The 26,978-nt window shown below is 35.9% G+C and overlaps 1 protein-coding gene across 2 annotated transcripts in view; it reads right to left on the bottom strand.

The window, feature by feature from the left end:
* Positions 1–1,039: 1,039 nt before the first annotated feature.
* The window catches only part of AHI1 (Abelson helper integration site 1), an 87,154-nt gene continuing 61,215 nt past the window's right edge, over positions 1,040–26,978 (bottom strand). For both annotated transcript variants that reach the window (XM_083856278.1, XM_083856279.1), the window contains 6 exons: positions 25,584–25,642; positions 20,210–20,275; positions 17,750–17,912; positions 16,209–16,309; positions 5,804–5,883; positions 1,040–2,285 (listed from right to left, as the gene is read on the bottom strand). In XM_083856278.1, coding sequence (XP_083712404.1) covers positions 2,048–2,285; positions 5,804–5,883; positions 16,209–16,309; positions 17,750–17,912; positions 20,210–20,275; positions 25,584–25,642 — 707 coding nt within the window. In that variant the 3' untranslated portion in view covers positions 1,040–2,047. The remainder of the gene's footprint in view (positions 2,286–5,803; positions 5,884–16,208; positions 16,310–17,749; positions 17,913–20,209; positions 20,276–25,583; positions 25,643–26,978) is intronic.

Genomic DNA, 26,978 nt, shown 5'->3' with positions numbered 1-26,978 from the left:
AGAAAACTAGCACCACAGTGACACTGAGTATAAAGGAAAAGAAGTCTCTAACCAACCATGTGGTAGGGAAGAAAAAAAAAATTACAGAAGCAAAACAAAAGCTATTGCAATTACAAGAAAACATTATGAAAAGTTTATTTTCAACTCCTGTATTTTCATGTTTGGCTCTTATCTGATTCCTTCTGCTTAATTGTTATTTGGAACTGTGCCTTGGAAGACACTACTGCTGCCTCTCCTCTCAATTTGGAAAGTGTGGCAAAGCAGCTCTATTCAGCTTCAGAGCAGTGAACATAATTGGAGCCCTAGTTCGCAAGCATGAAAGGAGGTGCTGTGCCTTTGATTAGAACTTCCATCTCTCTGTGGTGTTTATCTGAAGTGTTATTTCTGTCTTCAGTGTCGACAATGGCAAATTAACATTTTACAATGCTTTCCAATGAGCTCTCAGATCTTGGCTACTGCTCAGCTCTCCCTGACGTGGAGCCTGATGTCATGCTCTGCCCTTGTTTTAAACGTGACCCAGGACATTTTAAGAAATGTAAGATGTCGAGATTTTTCTCCTTTATAAAATCTCTAAATGCCACATGTCACACAGGATGATGAGCTGAAACACACTGCAGGGACATAAGAAGTGCGGAGCCTTGACAGAATCAGGCAGCCCCAGGACCGAGGTGATTTACACCACCTCTGACTGGGGAAAGAGACATTACTAAGTTTTCAGTACACATATGCAAGCCCCATTTAGGGCAGGGCTCCATGCACAAGCTCTAGGCAGAGCAAAGTTAGGACTGCTGGCAAATAACAGCTACCAGTGGGGCAAAAAAAGAGGATTTTCTGCTGTGTTTTACTCGAAAGAAAAAAGTTTACAGATTTTTCTGGCTTCAAAACATGTGCAAGGAACGTATTACAATACACAGCAACTAGTCTTCTGCATCTGGGTGCATTTCACACATCAGTGCCCAGCATTGTTATTTTCACTTCTTTTTTTAATGGAATCAAGTGCCCTGTCTACTAAATAAAGGTTTTCTAATTTTATGTTATTTATTGCTTCAGAGGGGGAGGAGAAAGAATTTCCTAGCAGAGTAAAAATAAACTGGACATCATAACCCAGAAAAAATACCAACACTAACTGGTAGAAAGTGTTTTGTTTAATATAAAATATAAATTATTTAACACCATAGATAATTAGTGAAGTCATTAGCAAAAGTTCACAAAATAATACTCAAGTAAAAAAATAGATTACTGACGCTTACAAGTGAATAAGGACTACAAGTAAAACAAAGAGCATAGTTGGATATGAAATATTTCATTCAGATAAAAGAAAGTATGTTTGGCAAGACTGCTGCCAAAGCAGCCAGGAACTCTGACAAAACTGCAATGAATCTTTACTATGTACAGCACACATCATTTGAAAAATACAACTGCCTGGAATTTGCAACACTAATTTATTTTGGTAAGAACAAGTAGTCCTACTGAAGTCAGTGTAGTTGCATAGGTAGTTACTACACAATTCCCTTCAGAGCTGCAAAATGCAGTCCAAACATATTTGATATGTCAGGAAAATATTTCTGTGTTTTCAGGTACACCTTAATGTCAGCACTCCTTTGGTATTTTACCATTCTGAATACTCTTCTATTTTGCTCACAGCACACTTTAAAATGCTAATTTAATAATTTACGTAGTGGTTGGGCTTGTTTTGTTCTAGATCACACTTTTTCACTTGATTCTTTGCTCCCAATGGATTGATCTACAGCCTACATAAATGCCTAAGTGACGGTTTAATCAGATATCAAATTAGGAAACATTGTATTTGATAGTTTCAGTTCTTTTCCAGCACAGTGAAGACCTGAACCTCCAAGTCCTGTTGATTTCAAGGAACCCAGGGCAAAAGTCATCCAAAACAGGTTTGCACCATTGATAAGTCACAACTGGTACCATTTTGCATATTTAAGTATTTTAATTTCTTTGTTTGTTGTTAATCCTAGAAGAGAGATCATAATTGCAGCCTTCAACACATGTAATGAACGTCGCCCCAGTATTCAGAAATAAATTATGCCTCTGCGTCATGGCATTCAGGCTCAAAGGCAATATTTGTCCTTCCATTTGTGCTTAAGTTTGAGCCTCTCGCTGTCTTTTTCTTCTTCTTCTTCAATTCCACCCCATGGGATGTAGGTTCGTTTTCAACACCATTAGTTGTAACTGATGACAGAGGAGTATCGACACTCATTAAGTTGTGCTGATTTTCTCTCTCATTCCTTTGTATCTTTTTCTTCTTTTTCTTTGTACCTCTAGAGGAAGGTGGATACAAAAGGAGTAAAAGAAACACAAAGTTAGCCCAAATTTAGAGCTTTTTCCACCTACAGCTGATGTGTTAGAGCAATTGTCTGCCTGTCCTCTTGAGCACAATGCTGAAACAACTACAAAAACTACTGTTCCACAGCAGAACAAAGACAGAAAAACCATGAAGACAAAATATGAGACCACTCCACTAGTCTACTTTTTATCACAGCATTGCTTTGAAAAGAACTGCTCATGATCTTAAAAATCTGCTCCTCTTGATCAATAGACAACAGATGTAATTAAAAAATACAAATTACTAGTCTCCTCCTCTCATAAAAGCAATTGCACTTGGGTTTTTTTCCACTTTCCCAAGCTCAGACAACAATTTCACAATTAGGGAGAGATTCTTGGTTTATTTATGTGACTAGAATAAGACAGGCAGTCAAAGTGTGTAAGATTAGTTTTTCCATTTTAATTTACCTTAACAAGGACAGAGTCAGAAATCACTTTTACATCTATTTATGCTTATCAGCCTTCATACACTCCCAAAAGGATCAGTCAAGCTCCTGCATCCCAGTTGATGCCTGTAACTGGTCTTGTACATGATGACATACGTTACACCACTTCTACCATGAATTCCCACTCTTGGCAGAAGTTGTAACTTTATTTAACTATAAATACGTAACAATACTTCAACTCTAACCTTTCAAAGGAAGGTACTGTCTTTGTTCAAAATTTGTATTGTGACTTGCACAAAAGGGTCTTGGTTTATGACCTGAACTGTTTAACGCTGCTGAAACACATTGGCAAATGGATGAATCAAGACTGAAGAATGTAATGTGTCTTTTTCACAAAAATGGTGTTACATGTGCTGCACTGTTGATGATACTGTTTTAAGGTAATCAGATTTTATAGATGAAAATGTTTACACATCAGCCTTGCTAATGAACTGATGAATACCTGCCTGTAGTTGGAACTTTTTTTAAAGCTAAACTGTATACTTATATGTGGATTGCTGCAGCTCTAGTTCTTACTGGAACATCCTAAGGAAAAAGATTTGGGAGTCTAAGATTAAGTCTATGTTAAGATTCCTAGAACAATTTGAGGAATACTGCTGCATGAGGAAATCAGGGTACAAAGTCATAATTATTCAGTGTTACAAGTACCAATATACCAAACCCAGTGTTCAGCTGGGTCTTGTGTAAATTTATGCAGAGCAGAGCACTACCTAGGTGCAGCTCAAGAAAACCATACAATGGGCACATACCTAAGGACATATTGGATGTGCTGACAAGTAAGAGCTAAACACTAATATTCAAAGGGTAAGGTTATTATGCTATTTCCAAGAAAAAGCTACTCTAATTGTGAGAAGCAGTTTACATCTTTTTATTATTTGAACATCAAATGTGATGGTGTATCAAAACTTAGATTAAAAACACTTAGCATAATTTCTCTATTTCTTCTAGAGTCTGCAGAAGACTGCAGTCATCTGCTTGGCTAAGATCTGGTCTACTACCATCTTGTATAAAATTTGTTTTCCTACTGCAAAGCCGTATTTACCACCAGAAATTCTCAAGAGATAGACATTTCATAAGGACTTGCCATTCATGTTCTTTTACAGCAGATATTGTAGTTGTAGTGAACAACACTGTTCTAATAAGCAAACCAGCAATCATTCATTTAGCTTAGTGAGTTTTGCAGGTGTTGATGTTTCAGCTCTCCATACTAAAAGTGTGGACTTGGGAACCACTTGATTTTTAGGAATTGTGCAGTAAATTTCATAATATATATGTCAATGTGACATGAATATTAAGTATATTTTCACAGAAAAATAACAGCCTGTTTTAGGTGGAGAAACTATTTAAATACAGATTGGACTGGATCTCAAGTCATGTTGATATTGCTGTCAGATGCTGAAATATAAACCTTTTCCAGTTTAGATGACAACATTTGCACCTATGTAAATTTTTTAAGGTTATTTCAAGACACATTGACTGCAGTGAGCAAGAAAATTAGAGTCTTGGCAGGTTATGTTTTTGGTAAACAGTAAAGTGGGAGTTTTCATGAAAAATAGGCAGCCCTGTTTCTGACCTGTTTTATTATCTGATGTTTGCTGTATAAATACCTATAAACAGAAATACTGACAGTTTTTCACACTAGTGGGATCAGCAGTGTCAGAAGATTTTTTTTCTAGCTCTCAAAATAAGGCAACAGGTTGTAGTCTTTTCTGAAAAAAATCTGGTACATGTGGTCACTGCTATGAAGTGCTATGATATGGAGCATGCATGAATTCAGACTGGAATCTCCACAATGCTCCTGCTCCCTGCAGTTCAGCATGAGGGAGCACATGCCAGTGACTCAAGCATGTAGGTATCTTCTCTCACCTTTTTGAGCTATAACTGAAGTGATTTTTGGGCTCTGTTCTTTCAGTGTGACATCTTCTCAGGGTAGTCCTAGTTTCCATTAAAATGAACATTTGTATTTAATATGACTCAAAATTCTTGAATTTTCTTAAATCTTTTGTGATTCCACATTTTAAATCTGTGGTCCCACATTTTTCAGTGGATGCCCTGGAAAGGTCACTCAAAATAATTGCTTCCTGAAGTCCTACCAATGGGGTTGAGTCATCCCAAATTTTTGATACTGACTTCTAACAGACTGTCAACCGTCACAGTAACTGTGTTTTTAAGGCATTTCCTTCCTTAATGTATATACTACTAGAATAGTTGTGTCCAAAATTCAACACTGAATTCTGTCAATGTGTAGTTGTACAGCCCACTCCTCATCACAGTTGAGGTTAAACTTTCCATTCACAATTTATTTTCAAATCTACATATTGCTGGAGATACAAAATTCAGATTTAAAGGGAGGTTAAAATGAGGTATGTATCTGCATCTACAGCATAATGTACAGATTATTTATATGAGGAGGGAACCAGTCTGGAAAATGATCAATGAAATAACTTTGCTTAGGTGACAGATACAATGGCAAACACAAGAAGTATTTTCAGATATCAAATTTTGATGCAAAAATGGTTGCAAAAGATAAAGATATTGTGGAAGCTCCTGTTCAAAATACTGAGATCTTATCTGCTCACAGCTTTCAGGAAACAGAGGCCTACAATTTTTAAGATATTCAAGTGTCACCACCAACCAAAGGTGCTGCTGGCATCTTTTTAGAATGTGAAAATCTTTTGGAATTTACATTAATTAAGTTTTAGAAAGTGCAAAAATAGCTTTCAGTCTACAGCAATAAATCCTAATACACAGCTAAGGGATGCCAGTGAACAACTACATATCCCTGAGTTTTGATTGTCATGTACATTATAGTCCTTGTTTTTCTGGGGGTGTGCATATGTATATGAACTGTTATTTCCTTCACATTTTAGGTGTAAAGCACTCTCTCACTGATCACCCTAAAGCTGACTTCTTGTTTTGCTTGAAAAAAAAAAAAAATAACCCTTCCAACGTTTCTCATAGTTTTCAAACAACAGTTGTAGGAATAACACTGCAAATTTCTTGCTTACTGTGTTGTAGGTGAGTCTCTATCTGTGTCATGTTTGGAGATAAATTTCAGGTCCCCTGACTTACTGGCGACTGGTGACATCTGTAAAAGAAATAAAAAACCAGGAAGGTAAAAAGACAACAGACAACGGGGCCAACACATGTGCATAGAAAACCCACCAGCTTCCTGAATAAGGACAGAATATACCTCGTTTGAAAAAGAATGTCTATCAGCCATAAAATGTTAACTCCTATGTGGTTACAAACAAGGAAAGAGTGCCTTGCTAAAAAAAAAAAAAAAAAAAGAAAAGCTACTTGCAAAGAAAAGACAGTTTTCAGGTATGTGTAGAAACAAGAGGTTATGAATCTGCTTGAAGACAGCTTAAAACACACATAGTTTAAAAAAATTATTTGTGCTACTACAAGTGAAAAAACAGAATGCTATAAAGTCTTGTTGCACAGTTTTCACAAGAAAAACCTGTCTTTTTTAACCCTGCAAGTTTCATTCAAAAGCAGTTCAAATCCAGCTTACATTGTAATTCAGGGCTAAAAAGATTCTCCAAATCTAGAGAAGTAAATACTCTCATTTCCAAATGAATTATAGGGTCTCTGCAAAACTTGCTCCCTCTACAAACAAACCTAATTCTAACAGGTCTCAAACTTAATGAAAGAATTCCCATAAGGAAATGTGAATGACCTTCCCGAGTCTTCAGGGACAGGTTATTTTACTAGTTTAATATTATTTTTCTGCTGACTTAGAATAAACAGGATCAAGCTCCCACTGACTTACTGAATTCATACACTTACACTGCCCACAAAAACCATGTTCAAACATTAGTCATTAGAATTAGTCTGCTGTAAAAACACAGATTGTTGGATTAGTTTAGACAAAAGTCAGCCTATTAGAATACAATAATGTAGCACTGGCAGGGCTAGGAAGAAAAATCATCTATTTCACACACAAAATCCTTGTTAATACAGTAATAAACTTCAGGCTAAGTCAATGGTAAAAGTAAACACAAAAGAAGGAACTATAATACCACTGATATGAAAATACAAGGGAGTGTTGTAAAGGGAATGACTCCAAGTAATTAATACTTCCTTCAGCATTTATAACTTTGTGGTTCCTTCCCATACACAATCATGAATTCATTCTGCTTGCAGTCAAAACAAAATCCTTTTCAGAAAAATCCTGTGTGAATAATGTTGAACCATTTTTATGCACTTTTTTGAGTAAATATTACAGAATTTTCTCACTATACTCACTATACTCAAATATGAACCATTCTGAAGAATAGTAGAATTCCCTAAAGGGCTACTACAGAATATCAACCTCTTATAAAAATAGACTAAGATTTTTAATACTTTCAAACACCTAAACACAGAAAATTATCCTTGTTTTACAGTTAGAAGATTAAGGTATCCACTAAATTAAGCTGCTCAACTGAAAGTTCTTATGATCTGTTTTAAAAAGAACTCATCACATAGCCTTCCATATATTAAAGCACAGCTTTTTAGTATGAGTGCCAAGGAAAGCAGAGCACACAACTGGAGACATTCAAATACCTGTTCACCTCACATGGCAACTCATGAGAACTCCTTGGTCTGTGGAGACAGACCAAGGACACGACACCGTACTGTTTATGAAAGCTTTTTTACTTCATTCCTACAAGCTTTCAAGCATGTAACAAAGGAAGAACTAGATACCAGATCTTTTTGAAGCAGATCTCACTGCCACTACCTCCTTTCATCTGTCCCACACACCTTTGTGTCCCTCTCAGCCTACTCCCTGACCGTCTTGTCCCATCCTAGTGATGTAAGTAAGAGTACTGAAGAAATGAGGAGATCAGTGGGAGATGCAAGGAGGCAGTGCAGGAGCTGGTGAAACAAGGGGATGAAGCATCAAGGGGAAGAAGTGGAGGCTGGGAAAACATGCAAGAGATATTTGGCAGAGGAGGTGTGGTAACACACACTGGGAACTCACTAAGGACATGTCAATGTAAGGAGCAAGCCAGGGAAGGCTGGAGTATGGAGGAGCTGAGGAGGCTGTTGATCTCATAATTGTCCATTTCCAAACCTCTCAACCACTTTTTATGCATGGGCAGATCTCCCAGGAAGCTCCAAACAGCTCTGCACCATCATCACTGCTCTGTACTAAGATGCAGTAAAGCTGGTGTTGGAACAGGCATGGTGTGAGCCATGACACTCCTCCAGATGACAGAGCTTAAACATTAAGATAGCATTATTAGGGCAGTGTTTGCTTTAAAGAATTATTAGGATGTTTGCTTTAAAGAAAAACACTGTAATGTTTTGAATACTTATGAATATTTTTCTGTTCACAAGAACAAATACTGAACACAATACAAAAAATGAACTCATTTGGACAGTGCCACTAATGGTGTTCAATTTTGTTGCCGTGTTCTAATTCTCCCCCTGTTTGTGAGATATAGCCCACCAGAAGAAGAGAATATTAATTCATGTCAACTGTAGAAGCTTGGACTTTCTAAAGGGTTTTTTTGCTTTATGATCATAGAAAGGAAAATTGTAATACAGTACATATTTTCCATTTCTAAAGGCTTGCCTGCTTTATAGCTCTTTTATTTTATGCTTAACATTCTCTCTTGCTGCCACATAAGAAGCAACCAAGACAATATAAATAAAGGCAAAATAAACAAAAGCATATCAAGTTCCTGATCCCTGATGTAGAATCCACAGCAGTAAATCAAGCACTAAACCCTTCCTGTGCAACTTGTAGGAGCCATTAGGTATTCCAGAACACACCTTCTAAAAGAACTTGAAGCAGAGGGCATCTAAAGGAAATACTACGGATGTAGTCTCATCCCAAATCTACGTTTTTGGTGGTGCTTTCCTCTAGGCTGTGCAGAGTTGTCCCTAAGACTGATGGTCTACAGAGGCTCTCTGGCAGACTAGGAGGTTGATGGACAGAATAGAGTGGTGCAGGAAATCTATTCAGATGATTCAAGCCACGACAGTAAATGAGTTTGCTCTATAGCCTACAGAGGAACTCTCCCATAGAAGTTGTTTCTACGGAATTTCATCTAATTAAAAACTCATTGGATCACAGATGGCAAGAATGAACACGTCTCTGCCTTTTCAGACTCGTCTTTAGGACACTACACTCAGTACTAAGTCTGTATTTTGTTTGCTATTACGCAGTCCACGGATAAAAGATTCACAGCCATATATTTAACTACCCAAAACTATGCCAATGCCTGCTGTCAAAACTGTTCTAAAAAGCCGAGTTTGGGAGAAATGTGACACCACCTCACTCACCATTTTCTTCTCTGCTATTCTGCATCTATCCACACATTTGCCCATTAAATGAACAGCTGGCAGAGACCTCTGCTAGCAGAATTACATATATTTCTTTGCCATGACCTTCCCATTTAAAATGCAATTAATTTACAATTGCTTTTTCCTCTCTTTAGTGTTTTTGAAGAGCAAGTCTATCTAAATCAGACTGACCATAGTCTGGCCCTTATATCTAACAGTATTAGCTTAGCTGTGAGAATCTAGCAGAACCATGGCTCTGTATACAAGACAGACATTGGCATGAATTTTTATCTTTTGCATAAAAGGAAAAATCCGTTGGGTGAATACTGTAGTCGTGGCTTAACACCAGCAAATACTGCATCTCAGGAATCAAATCCATTGTGTGAGTTTTTGAGGGATAAAAAAAGAAGGAGGAGTGGAGACAAGATACTTCAGATTGAAGCAGTATGGTTTAAAATACCTGTTTTCAGTCTTGATGATTTGGCCTCTGGTAATTTATATGGGATCACAGCTTTTCATTAACATTTGCATTTAAAAAGTTCAATGCTCTTCAGAAAGAGGCTATGAGGACCCAAGGAGAAAAATTGGGAAGGGAGAAGTTAGCTTGCTCCTGAGATAATATGTGTCACTCAACAGCATTTTTGATTCTTCTTGACCAATTCAGTAGCTCAGCCTGATTCTTCCTATCTTTAAACAGCCTGGTCACCTACAGTAAACACCTATGCATGAAATTTCATCTTTTCTTTTTTCCCCCAACAGGTATTAATTTGCTTATAAACCAGATACCTTCTCTTTCAATGACTCAAATAATACTACAGACACAGGTGTAAATATCTTTTGAGACAGAACATGTAGCTACCAGCTACAAATAAAGTAGCACCACATATGCTTAAGAGAGAGTAATTCAACTTGCACGTGCAGCTGACACACCAGAGGGAAGAGATGCCATCCAGAGGGACCTTGAGAAGCTTGAGAGCTGGGTCTATGCAAACCTCATGAAGTTCAACAAAGCAAAGTACAAAGCCCTATACCTGGGTTGTGGCAATCCCAGACACACCTACAGGATGGGCAGAGTAGTGACTGAGTGCAGCCTTGTGGAGAAGGATTTTAGGGTGATGGCTGATGACAAACTCAACATGAGCCAGCCATGTGTGCTCACAGCCCAGAAGGCCAAACAAATCCTGGAATGTATCCAAAGGAGTGTGGCCAGCACGTCAAAGGAGGTGATTTGGCCCCTCTAGTCTGCTCTTGTGAGACCCTACCTCGAGTGCTGTGCCCAGTTCTGGACATGGAACTGTTGGAGCAACTCCAGAGTAGGGTCACGAAGTTGATTGGAGGACTGGAGCACCATCCTATGAAGACAGGCTGAGAAAGTTTGGGCTGGTTAATCTGGAGAAGGTTCTGTGGAGATGTCATAACCTTTCAGTATCTCAAGGGCGCTTACAGAGGAGCTGGAGAGAGACTCTTTCTCTGTCCTGATTTCAGCCAGGACAGGGTTAAATTTTGTGCAATAGCTGAGAGGGGCACAGCCAGGACCCAGAGGTGATAGGACCTCACATCATTGCCAGGGGTGAGGGAAAAAAGACTCTCTTGGAGAAGAATGCTCCTTCCAGTCAGAAACTTGGTAGGGGGAAGCCATCTGGTGCTAATTTATTGTAGCAGACTCCACAGAGAGCATCTTTGGATGTGAATCACTCCCTCTTTTGTACACTTCTGTTATTAACATTGCTGATGTTACTGCTCGTTTTCTTATCTCATTGCTGTTTACAGTAAATTGTTCTTATCACAACCCACAACCTTCATCTTTTGTGCCTCTAATTCTCAACTTCATCCCAGCACAGTGGAAAGGGGGGGAAGGAAGGGGGAGCAAGAGAGTGGTATGTGGATTGAGAGAGCCTCAGTGGGGGCACTGATCTGGGGAGTACCATTCCTACAACAGCCTGTAATGACAGGAGAAAGAATAATGGGTACAAACTGAAGGAGGGGAAATTTAGGTTACATATTAGGAGGAAATTTTTTACTGTAAGGGTGGAGGGACACTGAAACAGGTTGCCCAAGAAAGCTGTGGATGCCCTAACCCTGTCAGTCTTCAAAGCCAGGTCAGATAAAGCCTTAAACAACCTGGTCTAGTGGGAGGTTTCCCTGCCCATGACAGAGGAGGTTGGGACTAGATGATCTTTAAGGTCCATTTCAATCTCTTCACATTCTAAGATTCTATCTCAAACAGTACAAACTGCATTTTAAAGGAAAAAGAGAGCACTAAGAAATAGGAAACTAAAGAACTCAAAAAGTAAAACATGTTAATGTTGGGTAAGGATTAAGAAAAATAGCCCATTCCTCATAGACAGTGCCACGGTAGCATTTCCTTCAGATGAATGATTTCTTAAAGAATAATCAAAGTCATTACTACTTCAAAAGTAAGATTTGTAAAGATATATCTATTTTATAATGCTACTTAACAATTTATGTGGAAGATTACACAGTAAATTTTCAGATTGATTCTAGATAAGCATAGTTTCTTTCAGCCCAGATGTCAATACCTTCAGAGAGATCTGTAATCATATTAGCTAGGAATGAAGCCCAGAATTATGAACTTCACAATAAGACAATCTAATCAATTGAAAAATCACTTTTTTCGTATCTGAACCTTGAAAATGAAAACATTTCATGATGTGTCAAAAGTCTTCAGCTCTATTCACTGCAAGAGCTTCATTGTATTAATTCCTTAGTCTTTCCCTCATTAGCATAATCACATCTTCCTATGTCCCCCTCTTCTTCCTAAAACATAATCAGTTTCTGAAGTGTTCCCCAGTAAACTGAAGAAAGGTACCATTAATGGAGAAAATAGAAACAGTATAAACTATAAAATTAAAGGTTTTGATGAAATTAATAGAAAAAATCTCTAGCTATTATTTTTGAAATATGGAACAAGTTTTCCATGCTTTTTAAATTTTTAAATTTAAATTTTTAGATTCAATAAATAATTTTTAAGCCCACAAAATCACCCACATGTAAACAGCTCAAGCCCAGGGGAAAAGCATCAATTGCTTGGCAGGTTAGTCTCAGACACGCTGGGTTAAGTATTCACAAAGTCTGACAACAACCTCCTCTAGGGGAAGAAGAGTGAGTCCGTGAATTATTTATGTGAACATTGATAATCCCTAACTTTGATTAAATATACAAGGAATCAAGTTTTGATGACCTTTGGGTAGATTATTCAAATTGTGCAATAATAATGTGGTTCTTGCCAGTAAGCCTTTTCTTTTTTTCTATTTTATATCCTGGCATCATTTTCCAAAGATAAATATACCAGAAAGAACACTTTCTTACACTTGTTATGGCAGTTTTAAATTTACTATTTTGTCTATTACTACTTCTTACTATTCTCATGTAATATGGTATTGCATATTTAATATTCAGAATCCAGTTACATGTATTTCATGTAGTGAGTGGCAGACCATTAAATTATAAAACATGTTCACAAGATCTTATAGCCAGCAGAAAAATTCTAGGAAATAAAAAAAAAAGATACTCTATTGGCTTTAAAATGTTTCTGATTGGCCAAAATCTTGCAAAACCCACATTTTTGTTTCTAATAGAACCCTATCTGAATTCTTGTCCTTTCCACTTTCATCTGAAGGAATCTGAAAACAACACATTAACTGGAGCTGCCAGATGAAAAGTCCATCTCTGTTTCTTGGAATTCTTCAAAAGTGCAGCAAGAACTTCACTCCATGAAATTTCTATTGGCAGTTTACATGCATGTTGTAATTAAAGATGATTATGACCTAATTTTGTGGCTCAGGAGTTAAGTAACTCATAAGGCAGGAAAACAAGGTTTGCATAAAATTATTATGTTATGAATGCAAAACTGATGGTAGAAAGTGTTTTGAAAGAAAGTTCTTTGAACTAAAGCTTTTCTAAAAATTATTTGCAAATATTAATATTGGATCTTAAGTATTATGCCCTTGTCTAATATTAATAATTCCACTCTATTCAGTCATAAAGCCCTGATGATTAGCTAGATATGCACGTGTAATATTTGCAGTTGGAAAACTATTCTTAATTAGACTATCTGGTATTCTCAGTAATTAAAACCATACTCATAGCCAACATTTTAAGTGCCTTATTTAGTCTTGAACAGCAGCAAATTTTCACAAGTAATTGCTAGGATGATTTTCACAGTAACTGTTTTGCAGTCTTAACAGTGCTAAACATTTGAGTAAACCTCAGAAAAACCCAGAAAGAACAATAGATACAGCAGACCTAGGTATAACTGAGTATTTGGGAAAACACACTTGTGTCCAAAAACAAACAACTAAAATATTCTCTTATATTTTCCAGTCAACAATTTAAGCAACAACCTAATTACTCAATAAATATTTTTGGATTATTTAAAAAAATAAACTCTTTTCTGCCACGGGAAAAAAACAACCAAAAAAAAACCCAACAAACTACACAAAACCACAACAAAACACAGGGTTTTACAAAGTAATGTTTTTTCTTATTTCCCATATAAAGGAAATGAGAATTTCCCTTCATCAGGTCTTATACTGAAAAAAAAAAAAAAAAAGTAAGGAATAGGAAGAAAAGTTGCTGTGTCACTGCTGCAAGACAGGAACTGCCATAACCGATGAGCCCCCTCAGTGGTCATCTTAGCAGTTTTGTCTCAGAAATCTCTGGTATTGCCTAAAGCCAAAGCCCTGTACAACTTTCATTCATTCTGGCAAACAGCTGAATGACAAGTTGTTTCTTCTATGCAGAATTCTGCAGCTTTTGTAAACCTATTATATTTCAGGGCATCATAAGTCTCACAGAGATTTGATTCATCATTTGGTTCAACTCACTATCTTCTTGATGGTTTATACGGTGCTGATGTGACTTGAAATTTAAAAAACTCCTCCACATCATATTTCCCATGCTTTTGAAATCTCAGCCATTACCTCAGCCTAAAATGTGTTATTACACCAATTAATCCCTAAGCGCACATATTTAAGAGTGTCTTGTAATAGTTGAGTTCACCAGGGTAACTAAGCATGGCATAAACACGAATTTCCTTCTACTGACTCTAGATGTGTTCCATTCCAGCTTAATGCTCCCTGACTTGGTTTAATATCAGAAGGTAAGAAAAGTGAAAGAAAAAGAAAGAAGATTTGCATTGATTTCACATCAGGTACTACTTTGTGCACGCTCTCCACTGCTCATTCTTTGCTAGTTTAATCTCATATGTCTACACCCTCATATAACTTTTTCCAGGACCCGTTTCATAACTTTCCTCTAGATTCTGCATGATTTTGTCTGCCCTTAGCTGCTGCACAAGATGAAAAGCAATGCATTTGCTTGGTTTTGGATTGTTACTGCACATTTGATTCATTACATCTTTCTTATGTCTATAAGTACTATGTAGACTACTACAAAATCCCAACTAATTATTAAATATGTAGTTAATTTAACTCAAGGTACAAGAAGAATTCAAGTAAAGAGCATTTTAATGAAATATTATTAAAGCTGAATGTTACTAAAGCAAGTACTACTAGTAATACAAAAACTAGTGTTAAAAAAATACGTCATCCATAGACACTTAAGAAATTCTAAGCAATCAAAATGAATCAAATGTTGCTTCTCACAAAGCTGAATAACAAATATGAGTTGCAAATGTTAGTAACACTAGTTGGTCTACATAACAGTATTGTGATACAGTAAATTGACTAGATTCCTACCAGATCAAAACAGAAAAAAATATGTGGATAACAATGACCAAGTCTAACAACAACAGGTATCTCAGTGTTTCTCTCTCTTCTAATTTAGGTATGAGTGAAATTGGGTGATTACAACAACATCCTCTGGGATACCCTCTTTGCCTCCAGCCACACAGATATAAATTAAAGAAATCTTCAGTAATGAAATTTTTCCTACGTATATTCTAGTCTGCCTTTACAGAAGTGTCTGGAAGCAGTGCACCCCTGTCTTTCCTGAACAATGGGTTGGCTAGGAATTTCTCAGCTACAGAGGTAAAGGATACTTCAGATAAATTACTACTATTTAGTGTAGTAAATAATTCTCTTTTTCAAGTATAGTTAGGAACAAAACACTTAGTAATCCGATTTATAGCAGTTGGCTTCAAGAAGAGAGCTGGCTTCAACAAGACTGCCAAATGAGTAATCTGTACTCAATAATTTATTAAATGTTACCTCTCTATATTCACCTACTAAAACCAGAAGCTGCACAAAAAAAAGTCAATAGAAATAGTCTTGAGTGTTTTAACCTTGAACACTGCAATGTCTTTCCCAGCCTAAATAATTCTATGATTGTATACACTGTAGAGCTAAGATTAGATGAATCATCTGAAAAGTCCCCAAAAGTTGTCAGTTAAGCAAGAGAATATGCCTACAGTCTTACACATCAGACACAAAATATTAGATCCAATTTTAGAAAAGTACTTGGAAATAATTTGAGAGAAACCTGAACAACACTTTTAAAGTAGTTTTGTTAGTAGCATTTCAGTAAATGAATAGTTGTGAAAAGTACACTTATTAAGGATATAAACATTTAGAAATAAAAAATTCTGAAAATCTAACAGTTGTTGAACTGGTTTTTTTTTTCTAGAAGATATCCCATGTTTTAAGACAATTATCAGTCTTATTTCACAGACGGGAAACATAAGCATGCAAAGTTTCTAATCCCCTGGAGAAGTGAAAGTCAATTGGTCAATTCCACTTTGCATACAGTGGAATTTCTAAAATTCAGGCAAAAAAACCCCAGTCCATAAAAATCAAATGTACTTTTTTTTCCTAGACTAAAAATTGGGTCCTGTTTCTTTGTTCTTTTGTACATACTTTATATTCTAACAAAAATCACAGAAACAGGAATGCTTATGCACACATAACTTCTGTAAACTTGGAGCCAATGGGAGATTTGCCACCCACTACTATGGTGGAAGTAAGCAGGACATTCAATTGCCACATGATGGAAGAGGTGATTCCACACAAGATAAATATTAAACTTCTGCTGAAAATATACCTGTTTGCCTGGAATGAGATTTACAAATAAGAATTTTTTACAAAATAGACCAAAAATTAGTACAGTCCATGTGGCACACAAAAGACAATCTACCACTACTTCTCAAATTATTACCTTATCTAGTGTCAGGGAACCTTCCTCTGCTTCTGTTGGTCCTTCTGGTAGGAGAGGAGCAGAATCTGGTACTAATCCTGAAGGTTGTTCTTCATATTCTTCTGAAAAGAGGAACCATAATTCGCCATTATGAGAACTATGAAAGAATTTGTGAACCACCATGACATTACAATCCAGCCAAAAACAGGATGTGAATGAAAACAGGTCAAAAATGTTTGAAGAGAGTTGTATGAGAATTTATGAAAATTTCTCTCATAAACCTTTATTTATACTAGCAAGTTTATATTTTATAATGTGATTTATATATTGGTTATTGTATAAAAGCATTCACACATTTACCTAAGAACAAAGCTCATACTATTAGGAAGCAGCTGATACTTAACAAATGTATCTTACACGTTTCTTTTGATTCTGTAAGATGACCATCAGCTGCAATAGCAAATTATTTACCATAGATATTTTTTCACAGTTGGACAAGTGCCTCAAAATTTTTGTTTAGGTTTTTTTTGTCCTCGTTTGTTTTCCAGACCATTTTTTTAAGGCCCTCACTGAAGACTCTTCCTTCAGACTTCTCTCTGGGTTATCTTGCAAGGAGGAAAGACAGGGCAAAATGCACAGCATGTACAAATAGAAGACAATAAGGAAGGGCACAGTAAATCTAACTTTAATTAACCTGATCAAGTGAGCATAGTGTAATATTCAAGTGGTTTTTAGAAAAGAAGATTAAATTAGATTTCACTTTAAATACATGAAAGACATAGGGAGGAACTAAAAAATTGGGGAAAACCATATTGAGAAATGTTGGGTTAAAAGATTTATAAATACCAGTATAACTGATAGTTTGATAGCTTAGGAAGGCAAATGAACGTGTTTTAGTGTGCAACCACATGCTGGTTCACAAGCTGAATATTTACAACTGCCAGCACAATGAGCATCTTTATAGCAGTGGACGAAGTAGGATGCTTCCTATAGTATTTGTTCAAATTCATCCAGGTTTGTCTGTATCAGTTTAATCAAAACTGTTTTAAAGAAAAGGACCTGGTAGCAAGTTCAATGCTCAGATGTGAGATTTAACCAATACTGTTCTTTAAAAATTTCATACTGAAATTCAGATATTTGGGAACTGAACATTCTCCATTAGAGCACGGGGAAAAATGAAGAGTTTGTAAAAAAGCTAGATTTAATGGAAATTGCCTAAGAAAAAACCCCAAGATGTTTGTGAAATGCTCTGATGTGTCCTAAAACATTGCCAAGCTGGGGCCTGAATTAGGTGGCTCTGTATTAGAAGAGACAAGGGATCAATCCAGCTGACAGATAATTAAGTCAATAATAAGCTGACTTACTTCATAAGCTGAAATGTTTAACCAAGTGCAATGGTTAGCTAACTTTATACTATTTTTGTACCACAATAAGTCATCATTATGCCACGTGTGTACTACATGAATTCCTATCTTCAGAACAATAAGCAGAACAGCACGGTAAAATCTTGGTGCATCAGTTAAACCCACACCGGTATACCAGGAAGACAGCAGTAAACTTACTTTCACCAGCCACATAATTAGCTGGAAAATAGCCTTGCTGTCCATTTGCTAGGCTGCCAAACCACCAGTTATCATTATCTTTGTATAACACTTGGATAATGTCACTGCGATGGATGGTTAGCTCATCTGATCGATGCGCTGTGTAGTCATAAAGAGCCACTACCTAAAAGAGAGATAAGAACACCACAGCTTTATCACAACCATGCCACAGAGAAAAAAGCGCAACATTCACTTCCTCTTGCAGAAAAGCAGCTGAAACCAAAGCTGCACTTTGGTAAAAGCTGAGGCTGCCTCAAGTTTTGCTAATGGGATCAGGGGTGGTGGGAAAGCAGCAGGAGAGGCAAGATAAAGGACTGTGGGATTGCAGAAATGGTTAAGAACATTCAATTCACTAAGATTAGCTTCAAAACAGCAGCTGTTAGTTTTATAAGCAATTTGCTTGTGAAGCAAAAGGGAAAAAAAAACTTCATACAGTCACTTTCACAGAATTGTTACACCACCTTCAGATCCCATTCTCTGTGTGCTCATGAAGCATATGTGTTTGAATAAATACTTCAACAGTATGACAGCTTTATCCAAGGAAAAATTTAATACAAAAAGACACTGCAAAGTTTTTCTTTGATCACTCCATTTTTTTCTTTTTTCTTTTCTTTTTTAAAATTTCTTTTGTTTTGTTTAGCAATACACATTTGGATATACAATTTTATAAATATCTGCAAAAACACTTTATATTCTATTTCACATAATAAATCTATTTGATAGTGAAATTCAGCGCAGCTATAGTTTTACGAAAAAGAGTACTAACAATCATCAGGACCATGCATACTACATATAATAAACTACTAGAAGCCTGTTTTCTACCCTGAATATGAAAATATTAAGTACAATTTCTTATTTATTTCCTATGCCCTATGAACAAAAATCTGTCCTAGTGAACTCTGAGCAGAAAAGCATGAACAAAATACAAATGAACTGAAAAAATAAGGGAATTGCTCACTTCCTTTATCATAAGCAAAGAGAAAAATTATGACCTATTTTACACACAGAATGCTGCTTCCCTACCTACAATCTTCACCTCATATTCCACTACAAAATCATAAGCAGAGGTCAGAAACAGGGATGGTTAGGCACAATAGAAGGGTTAATGGGATTGAAGGAGACAGCAAAGTTACGATAATATGGATAGGAAAAACCCCTTCTTTTTATCACTCATACATGCATTTAAATGTTAAGACTGCTGAATTCCACAATGCTTTTTATTTTTGTATTTCTGCTTTGCACAAGATCACCTGAGAGTTGCATGTGTAAAAATATAGCAAATGTCACTTGCATTTTCATAATTCCATGTCACCAATTAAACAGATTAAATCAGTTATGAATGGGAAAACATGGAAATGATTCTAACACTGTAAATTTTATGTGGCAATTTGTGAGCTGGTCAGCACCAAAGAATTAGCATCAGCATAGTTTTCAGTAGACAGGAAACTTACCTAAATATGCATTCAGTTGTCCTGAATTTATATAAAGAAGGTAAACCATGAAATGTGTTTTATCATAACTCTCCTCCCTGCATTAGGAAAGCTAACAGTAATTACAGGTGATGTTGGCAGTACTGAAGTATGAACAGAACCAAACTAAACCACACTAATGAGCTCCATGACCATGTCCAGTAAGAGGTGCTCTAACAGTGCCCAGTTCAGTTAAGTGACAATCTCATGAAAGCCATAAGGTCACTTAAAGGTAAAAAAACCCCAAAACCCAAACAGAAATGTAGGACTGCAAAACTAATTACTTGGCAGCATGAAAAACAATGAAAGGCAGAACAACAACTACTTTGTTTTGCAGTGTCTTTTGCAAGACACTTCTGATGGATATGTTGTGTTTTTTTGGAAAAAATTACAAAAATTCAGTCACATGGAAACTGCCAAAAATCGTTCAAACCAATCACGCAAGTCCTACTGTCTGTTTCTCAGAAATAAGACATTAATATACCAGTGTAATACAACTGGTTTAGTAAGCTTGACAATTTAAATAAAATGTGGAAATTGCCATTATGTTCTCTGTCAACATATGGTCAGAAAAATGACCATAACAGGATATAAGAAATGCACTTCAGAACCAACCAAAGAAGAATGTAAACCACTCACAATTACACCTAAAGCAGTGGACTTTCTTCTGGTATGAAATTTAAAGATTTGTTAAGTTCTATTTGGGTCAAAGTCCAAGCAAAAAACAAAAAATCTATATTCAACAAGATTTTATGAAATTGTTTTTCGAGATTGATATAAACCCAGAAGAAATTTAGTTATACAGTTAGAAACATCTTTGTAAGAATTACAAAATCGACACTGGAAAAAGAAGAATGTCCTTGGGATCATGCTAAAAAAAGGGGCATGCTTTCAAAAGCAGACACAGCATAACAGGTACAGAAGATATTGCAAAAAATTACATAATACTTACTGTCTCTTGCCTGGGTGGACAACTGTTTCCTCCTCCCACTCCCAGTGCAGTCAGGCTGTCATCATTCTAGAAGAATAAGTTGTTTTAAATTTTAATATGAAGCATTTTGGTAACCTATGATGATATTTTCATTTCTCCTGCAAGACTGTAAGAATTACCTGCAACAAAATGCTTTTTTCAAAAAAGACAAAGCAGAAGTAATGTTAAGCAACACTGAGTAATATTGGCTGGTAGATGTTTAGAAAAAGATATTAAATTCCTTAAGTATGTACACTGCACTAAAGACACAGCTGGACTGATGACTAGGCAGTCCAAGCTTGTTTGCATTACAAACCACAGCAGATATTTAAGAAGTTGCTGCAGTGAACTTTGCCTCTAAACCAGTATGCAGAAGATGTCACTTCCATATAATGGAGAATTTTAGGGTGGTCTTAATAACCAGTACTTTAATTCAAATTGTTCTATCCTTACCACTTGCTCTTCAGACTTCCAATGAATTCAAAAGAATAGTAGATATATATTGCAATAATCAGGATACGGCTGTACCTTAAAAATTTTTTGATTTCTGTAAAATAATTGAATGCTTAAGTTGAAAGAAGCTTTAGAATAGAAAAATTATGAAAATTAACAGAGGAAAAACAAAGTAGGGAAAAAAAGGAAGAGCTAGAAGTCCTTTGCTTTTTTTTCAGTGGTCTATCTTCACAAAGGAGAAACCACTTTCCCTCAATTTTGTGTGCATGAAAGGAAACACACTACTATACAGAATGGAAATATTACACAGCAATTAAAATATTTTAGAAGCATCAAATGTGTGTTTTGTGAAGTAAACATTGCCACCTCTAACAGATATACTGCATTATAACCATTTAAATCTGAAAATTTTAATCCAACATCCTTTATCTCTTTCATATTTTAGGGCCACTCCTTTATATATCTTTTGAACGCATTTATTTTCTGCTTTAAAAAAAAAATCTAAAATTTATTGTTCTTTTTATTTTCAATGCTTGAGGATTTTTAGTTTTTATTATGGTGGCCCAAGGAACATCATTGCAAATTAGAGAGAAAATCCTTGCAAATCCTCAGTAGAATAAATGCCATTCTTGTGAACAGGCATTATTGCCCTCAGTGTTGTTTTCATAATTTAGCTGGGTTTATCCCATATGGGAAAGAAACCACTGACTATCCTGAACTCCATCCAGTCTCCACATTGTTTTGGTACTGCCACAGTAGCTGCAGACACACATAGCAGTTACAGATGAACTCAGTAAAAAAGCGAGCTGCACTCAGTTCTTATCATCTACCAGAACATCTAAGCCTACCACCTAAAGAGCTCTGAATAATTATGTACATGCATAGAAGGAAAAAAAAAAGTGTAACTACCTGATTTGATAAACAAATTTTGAACAAAGACTGGTGGAGCTGCAGTTTAGAGTACACTGCTTGTTCAGTGGTCTATTGGTAGTCAGCACTGCTGTGCAGGTTTCAGCTAATTCTCATTTTCCATTCTCAAGGTTAAGAGAACTGTGCAGGCAGTGTGCTTAGCCTGTGGGATGGGAGTGCCTCCTGTTGCTCAAAAATGATTCATCAGAATTATTAGCAGTATTATTTAGGTATCCAGTTCAGGTACTCATATTGCCCCATTATTGTGTCTCAATCTGTCTCTCTCTTTTCTTAATAAAGTATTTATGTGGCTCTCAAACACTCGAGAACAGCTTGAAGAGAGCAAGCTGTGTGGAAATAACAAGCTAACATCTATGAGTCACCCTGAGACTATGCCGAATGTTCTCAGACACTGCCTTAAACTTTTAAAGGCAACAACAATCCAAAGAGGTGCCTCTTAAAGAGGTGCTCTGAGTACGTCACTGGCTGCACACACCTCTACCTCCAGCTGTCCAGGGCAATTGCTGTGGCTGCCTACCACACACAGTGACTGCAAGGCTGCCTCTGCTGGGCCATGCCATCCCTCAAATAGTGCCAAGTACCAGTTACACCACAAGAAACACCCAACAAAAACTAGCAGCCTTTCAGCTTAGAAACATCATTTTTTAAATGCTGTGTCACAAGATTAAGACACGTTTTCAGGATTTCAAAAAAGCAACAGGCATACTGAATGGTACGAATACATCATTCTTAATACAGTATTAATGTCTCTTTATTTTCAGGCAAGATGGAAACTAGGTAATTCTTGCACTGGAACAGATGTGGGGCTATAGCTGTGTTCTGAGGAGTTGGTCTTTTTGGGAGGCAGATCATCTGTGAGAAACAGAAACAAAATGCTTGCTGAAAAAGCGTCCCATGTCACACTGATTGTGGTTGAACAAAGCTGTTAGGAGCTTTCAGTATTAAGGAACATTGTCAGAGGAAAATCTATAGACTCATCAGTTGATGAAGAGTTCTAGACTATGGGGTATCACATTACTTATCCGTGACTAACCCACTTAGATACCCTTGACATTTCTAAATCAAAACCAAACAAAAACATTTCAAGACGTTGACACAAAAGAGAACATTGCAAGTGAAAGTAACCTGGTCTATTGTTGTATCAAGTTTTATCAATTCTTGATAATAGCCCTAATTAAAATGTTTATGGCTTCTTTTTAATGAGTCAGTTTCAGTGATTGCTCAAATGGAGGTTTTGGTTTTTTGATGCAGGTGTATAGTGGCCAACAGGATTTGGGCATTAGATACCACTCATTCCCTTTAGAGAAGGAGCACTGAGAAAGAATAAGTGATACCTTATTGCTGCCTTTTTCTGTAAAAATCTCAGCATTTCATGTCTACTACTGAACCAGTATGCTTCAATTACCACAATATCAAAATTTAAAGAAAAGTAAAGTCTAATGATTCATATAGTTTCATGTGCTTCTTCCTTATTTGTAAACATATTCTTCAGTGTAACAGAAAAAACATACAGAATAAGTCCCACTTTTAATTAACCATTAACTCTCAATAACAACACTTGGAAAATAAGCTTTTCTAAGATTAATTTTAGGCAGACTCTACACATACTGGGTTAAACTCCAGTGTTTATGCACACAGGGCCAAAGCTACCCTCCCTCCCTTTCCCATTAGTGACAGACCCAGGGACATGAAGAAGGACAAACATCTATTTCCTGGATGCTTCTCAATAGCACTGCTTCCCTCCACTCCACCTCCCCATAGCTGCTATCTGACACAGTGTAAGAGAAACCGGGAATATTACTTATGCAAACACTCCAGAAAAGACACAGGGAATGTGTGTTACAGCTTCTCTTGTCTGTCCAGTAAATCTGTGCCTCAGTGTGAAATAGCCAACATTCTGAGGCTGTTACCTTGTGCTGACTTCTTTTGTTTCTGCTTTTGGTTTCTTGATTCGTTTTTTTAAAGGAGAAAGAATAAGAAATTAATTTATAGGGCCTGATTGAAAACCCTTGGTTGGCTTAAAAGTTAATATGCAAAATATTTAAAAATTCTACAGAATAAATCTGAGATTTTTTTTTCTTTTTCCTTAAGATCCTAAAGGTTAGAGATTTACTTAATTGTCTCCTCCCCTAAGAACACTATGCAATCTCTCTACTCCGGTAAATGAAGTTTTAAATTAAATGCTATGTAAGATAAACTTAGAAGAAAACAGCTGGATACTGTTAGCACTTTTGTATTCTGTTTTCATTCTCTGGTCCTAGCTCAGGACAACTAACTACAAATTCAGTCTATGGAAAACAGAAATATAAATACTAGTATTAATAGCTAAATTAAAATTATGCTAATAAAAGTATCAACCAGCAAGAATGATAAACTCTTCTTGAGTCATAATTAATCTGTCTGTAGACACTGTAAAGTTACTTCCTTAGGCTTCAGATGACACAATCTTGATTTGATTACAGTTCTTCAATATTTAATAAGCATGGGAATCTATAATTTGCCTAGAGGAAGAAAGGACCAGAACTGCACCAGGCTGCACTTTATTGAAACCTGCAATGTACAAACAGAAATCAGAAATGCAAACACAGCTGCTGCAGTAAAACCTACAAGGAATTAAAAAAAAGACAGAAAAGAAAAAAGGGAAAAAGATCAATTCAAAAGCACAGGAAATACTCCAACTCCTGAAATTATTCAAAACCTCTTCAACCATATTTCTAAAAAATGCTAGTTTTTGATATTAATTACTCAGTTAAACTGCACTTATATATATTTTAATGCACTTATAACAGAAGAAGTAAAAAAAAATATTCAAAACCTTAATTTAGCCCTCTCAGAAAAAACTATTTAAAATTAGCTGCTACCTAGCATTTCACAAAACAGTTGGTCCTACAAATTTTTATCAAGCTTGCTGTGGTGGAGAACACTACAATACTGGCTGAACAATATGTATTTTTTCCTAAAAAATTACATATTGATGACTAAAAATTTGAAAACATGAAAACAGGAATCATTTAGCAACTAACACAACACCACTGTAAAACCATGCTTTCAAAATTTCTTCGTGAATTTTATGTATCTTACAAGATTTCCACAACTATCTTAACAGGTTCTGTTAAAAAAGGCAGGTCCAAAAACTCAAACAAATCCTGTAACTAAAACTGTAAAACAGATATAAATGACCCAAGTTAATTTGTGTCCATCTAAAACATTTCTTTCAAGAATTAAAATTAGTGCAATTATAACAGAATATTAAATCATGGCATTCTGTCCATGGGAGCAGGAGGAACAACATCTCCACTACAACAGGCCCAGCTTCATGGAGACACAAATGCATTCAGTATTTAGAAGCACCACTTGTTCTTTCTTCACTAGTTTCTCCATACATTTTGTGTTTAATACAAGTTCATCAAATGTATAGTTGCAATTAATGGCATTTACAGATTCTGTTGGATTTTTAATATGGTGATCAGGAAACCAGAAATAAAGGAACAAATATAATTAGGAGAAGTTTACAATCAATATTTAATAGATAAGCAGTTAAGTAAACAGAGGATAGCTGTGATTTAACTTGTTACAAAAAGATGAAGAAAACAATGAAAACATGGTGCTGCAATGAGAATTTCATTCCAAGTTATTGTTTTAGCTTTTCACTCAGCTACTCATCCATGTCTGTTTTCTTAGTGAAAACAAAAAAATGGGCATGTGATTGTATTTTATTTATTTCTAAACAATAAAAATTAAATAATGAAAAAATATTAAGCTTTTGATTTGCAGATATCTGATCTCACTACCAGCTGGTCACAGCATAAGCTAATTTGGCCATGTAGACAATTGGTTTGAAGATACCTCTTTTCTGAATAAAGCCAGGATTAAAAAAAAAAAAAAAAACACACCTCTCTACAATGAGAACTTGTGAATAATGACATTTTATAGTTAAACATCAATTTAAAAAAATGCAAGGAGAATTCCTTACCTTCTGTAGTCTACCCAATAGTGTTCGACTAAGAGGATTTCCTACTGGGCTGAAGCACCCTGTGAAAAGAAAAGGCTGTGAATTTTCTGCTTGTTATCCTTTTCCATCGAATAAACCATTTTATTTTAAAATCATTATGTTAGCAGGGTATGTTTGACAAAATTCTAATGAAAAGCAGCAGCATCTTTCAGTCACAACTATGCATCCTTCAGTCAGGAACAGTTGGAGGGTTTATTTAACTAACAGACCTGACACAAGGTTAACTAATCCAATATTTCCATTCAAATGATTTGGAGAAGTAGCTCAAGCTATGTCCACATGCCACCTCGTGCTCAAAGCTGACACTATTATCTAGGCTGTATTGCTCTTCTCTTCATTGAATTTCCAAGTAATGCATACAAAGTTTTCCAACAGAAATGATCACAAAAATTCACAAAGGAATTACTTCCTTATTTTATCTGAAAGAATAACTATTCCTATTCAGTAGTCCCCTTTGATCATCTGAGTTCCTATCACAACACATCTTGCTGTTTATTTTATTCACTCTCTACATAGCACACTTGAACAAGTACTTGTAAATTCTTTTCTTTTCAGACTATTATGTTAACTACTAAGCTTAGGAAAATCCTTTCATCATCTATAGATTTATCTTTTTGTTATTGGTCTCCTCAGCTGTACACTTAAGAAAACATCTTAAAAAGAAAAGATACAAAAAAATCGGAAAATCGTTGAACATGACAGTGAAAAATGCAACCGCTTCACTGGAGAACAGTTTCTTAAGTACAGAAATACCAGGCAACACAGAGTTAAGCTCACTGGATTTTCTCTGTGAGACACTAGCTTTGAAACAAGTTTTGTTTTTAAAGAAAAATAAGTTCTGAAAACCCTTTTCATTTGCCACACGAAAAACCTGCTTTTGAGGAGTCCAGTATCTGAATAAAGAGGACTTTTCAGTTTCAGAGTCCCATGTACTGGCAGAGCTCCACAAGGAAACTTGCACAACTCCACCTACAGTATAATTTCTAAAGCCTAGTGGTTTTGACTTTCACAGGAGATTTACTCATAAATGTTTAATCATTAAGATATTTAGATATTTCTAACTATAATAAAAGCTGCAAGCTCAAATAACTGTAGTTAAACCATGCTCCTGCAAATCTGCATGTGACTAATCTCTCTGTGAGAAATCCTAAATACATGCAATAATGGATTATTCAGCTTCATTTATGAATTAAAAACATTTTGATCTCAATAATTTCAAAAATCTTGTACAAATTCTGAAATAATTTATTTTGAAAGGCTTATTTTGCTTTTATTACTTTTCCCCACCTCCTTTAAGAAGAAGAAAGAGACGAGAAGGTAAATAATTTTCTGAATGCAACCCATATTAAAGACAGT

Source organism: Zosterops lateralis (assembly GCF_965231275.1).
Source record: "Zosterops lateralis genome assembly, chromosome: 3".
In the NCBI taxonomy this organism is placed as follows: domain Eukaryota; kingdom Metazoa; phylum Chordata; class Aves; order Passeriformes; family Zosteropidae; genus Zosterops; species Zosterops lateralis.
This window is presented reverse-complemented; position numbering and strand designations above follow the sequence as displayed.